Genomic DNA, 3,371 nt, shown 5'->3' on the forward strand with positions numbered 1-3,371 from the left:
TGGTAATTTCTTGTGATGGTAAATCAATTTCACCCCTAGCAAAATGGGGGTTAACCAATCATAAAATAAGAATTAATAGTTAAAAATAAATCAATTTGAAACGTCAGTAGTAAAGTGACTGTGGTCATAAAAATCAATTATGAACCCCAACTGAAAACATTAGTTCCCTGTCTTAAGGCAGGGACTAACAAGTACATGTTGTATGCCTTATAGAAATATTATTATTTCAATCAAATTTATCAAACCTACAAAAATATTCTCCTAAAATAGCTCACTCCTATTTTGAAAACATGAGCATGTTACATTATAATACAAATAAGTTAAAGGCTTGATTATGCCTCTTTTGACTTGAACTACAATGCGACCCAATTCAACTTAGACACAAACCTTGCTTTGCTACAAAATAATATTAGACCTTTGTACATTCATTGACTTCTAGAAACATAATCCTACCAAATTCTTAATATGTAGCACAGATCGTGTTCTAAAAATTGTTGAATTTAACATGCTTGAATGGCCTGAAGCTGTACTTTTTTCCCGTCCAGAACCCTCTCCTTGCCATCTAACTGAAAAACATGGCTCAATTTATACACTTGCCAAATTGGTCAATTTCACTAATAAATCTTAAAAGTCAATTTCATTAATAAATCTTATAACTTATTAAAAGATGCCTTTGCTATTTTATGCAAAGTTTCTGCTTTTTATTTGGGGTAAAATCATGCTTCAAGTGTGCGTATAAAATTCCCCGTTGAAGATATTTTGTTTCTTGACTCGCTATCATCTTAACCTAACCTGTTACGCCTGGCTTAATTACATTTTTTAAGTGGCAATTCCTTGCAAATAATAAAAAGTCTAGTGATCTTATCTCGTCTTCATTACGGTTCTAGAAAATGACGTTTCGAAGGAGCCCACTTCAAAAAACAAAAACATCTTTTTAATTGCACAGGCCACCACACAGTTTTTAAATTTGTTTGATTATAAATTTAAGCAATTTATCAAGTCAACGTCGACTCCGCACAAATCGTTATCGCTGATATTGTTTTCGCTTGTCTCTTCTTTCCAGCTACTTTAATTATTATTCAGTTCGGTACCTGAATCTAAAAATAAAGTGATCTGATATTAATCAATAGAATTTAAAAGGAAAGAAAAAAAAAAACGGTGATAGTTTGATATGAAGCAAAATTTTTAATGCAACTGGTAACGTCAGAACTAGTAGATTAGATGAAGCTCGTGTCAATGAAACTAGCTCCAACCCATATTATTATTCGTATTATTTCAATTTGCAAACTAAAACTATATTTCATTATTTTTACATACATGCGATATTCTATGTTCGAATGTCCAAATTCTAAATTTTGACAATAAAAAACTTCAGTTTTAAATTAGACAGAAACTTTAACCCATTCATGATACCAGAACGATAGAGATGCATGGTGGGGAATACTAAGATTGTCGGTCGAATACATTTTGGCCCCTATTAGATATTCGCGTAAGGAATCTGATCTCGTAATTCTTAAGACGACTGTCTGTTCACGCGGTGAAACATTAATCTGATCTCTACATTGTCTAATTCTATGGACAAAACGATTCTTCTCAAGTGATGTAATCCACACGTCACCGTATTGATTAAAGATGTTATATTTATGGAGAGCTAATCAGGCATAGAAATTTGTCTTGCAGTGGATATTGAGTGTAAGAGCAATGTCTCTGAGCAGTGATATTGTTCGAGAAATCTTAAAAAGAGTGGACGGCACCACTCTTGCAAGAGCAGAATGTTGCAGCTCTGATATGAAGTCAATTGTGAAGGAACAAGGCCTCTGGGAGGATGCTTGTTCTTCCCTTTGGCCTTCAACAAAAAACGATGAGGTTAAACAATTGATTTATTCCATGGGTGGGTTCAACAAGTTCTATGCAGATTGTTTTCCCCTCGTCGATATTTCCCAAGAAAATTGTCAAGAAATTTTCAATCCATTTGAGGAAGATGATGAAGTTTCTCTATCCGATTTTGTCTGTGTTGTAGACATTCATTACAGCAATGAATCTGTTTACTCCAAAGTTGTCTTGAAAATTCCAGCTGAAGATGATATCATAGATTGTGGGTCATCCACAGTATTTCCATTGGTGATAGATCTTCCTTGTCATTCTGATGGCACACTCGTTTCAATTTCAGCTAATGGGGAGAAAGATTTAGAGGGATTCATATTTTCAGGTAATTTGACCCTCAGTTGGATTCTCATCAATAGAAGAACAAAGGATGCTGTAAATCTTTCCAGTTGGAGGCCTCTGGAAGTACAGAAGCAGAATTGGGGCTCTAATAATGATCTTACAATTAGGTTTGGATCCATTCTGCCTGGTCATAATACTTTGCCTTTAAAATTAGCGGCATGTAGTATTCTGGTTAAAGGCACATTTTGTGTGGGCAAGGAGGATAATTATTTGCAGATAAGTGGGATTAGTCTGCAACTGGAGGACATGATGGGTTGTCAAGTGAATGCAAGAGATGGTGTTTTAGTTTTACAGAGAGCAGTTAAGTGGGGTAAGAGAAGTAAGAATTATGAACGAGTTATACAGAATTGTTATGATGTTTTGGAAATACAGAATGATTTTATGGAGGAAAATCTGGAAGGTAAAGGTCACTTGAATCCCTTTTGCATGATATTTTCAATTGGCTTAGCAATTATGTCTTGGTACTATTTCTTCGAGACATAATTGAGATATGGAGCCGCTAAATTTCATGTTTGTATCATTTTTATTGCATAATATGCAATCGAAAATGTCCAACTGGATATCCTCTGCATCGGATATTTTCAGAGAGTTTTAGCAATTGTAATTGAAGTGTAATACCAAAATTTAGATGATATATAAACTTAATTTTTTACTCCCCACTTTATAGTATGTTTTGAACACACACCAAGTTTAAAAATTTTACAAGGACCGTCAAATATAGAAACAATTTTACACTCATGATTTTTCATCAAGCATCTTCTTAGAGTTTTAGCTAATATCAAGCTACCATTTCCCAATCTATTTTAGAGACTATCAAAGAATAATTTTCAATTTAAATTAAATACATTACATATGATTTAACTAGGATAAACTATTTTATTTTATCAATATTAGCCGTGTAAATCATTTTTTATTATCATTTTTTGTGTTTGTTTATATGACAATTTTGATATAATATTAACAGATTTTTTTTTTAAGTTTTCTGTGTACATATATTTATACTGACTGAATCTATCCGAAATATTTTAATCACCCATTCATATTTCTAGATATGATAGAAATTCATATTTCTAGATATGATAGAAATCAATGATATTGACTAGCACTTAAATCAACCAAACATAGTTCTTAATCATTTTTACTGT

General features: G+C 32.7%; 1 protein-coding gene across 1 annotated transcript; it reads left to right on the forward strand.

The window, feature by feature from the left end:
- The first annotated feature begins 1,693 nt into the window (after positions 1-1,693).
- LOC149531322 (putative F-box protein At2g36090) lies at positions 1,694-2,881 on the forward strand. The gene has a single exon (XM_089810400.1). The coding sequence runs from the start codon at positions 1,702-1,704 to the stop codon at positions 2,707-2,709; it is 1,008 nt and encodes a 335-aa protein (XP_089666526.1). The 5' UTR covers positions 1,694-1,701; the 3' UTR covers positions 2,710-2,881.
- Positions 2,882-3,371: the final 490 nt, after the last annotated feature.

This window comes from Cupressus sempervirens, chromosome 11, assembly GCF_028749045.1.
Source record: "Cupressus sempervirens isolate cs-2001-9-10 chromosome 11, ASM2874904v1, whole genome shotgun sequence".
Taxonomy (NCBI): Eukaryota; Viridiplantae; Streptophyta; class Pinopsida; order Cupressales; family Cupressaceae; genus Cupressus; species Cupressus sempervirens.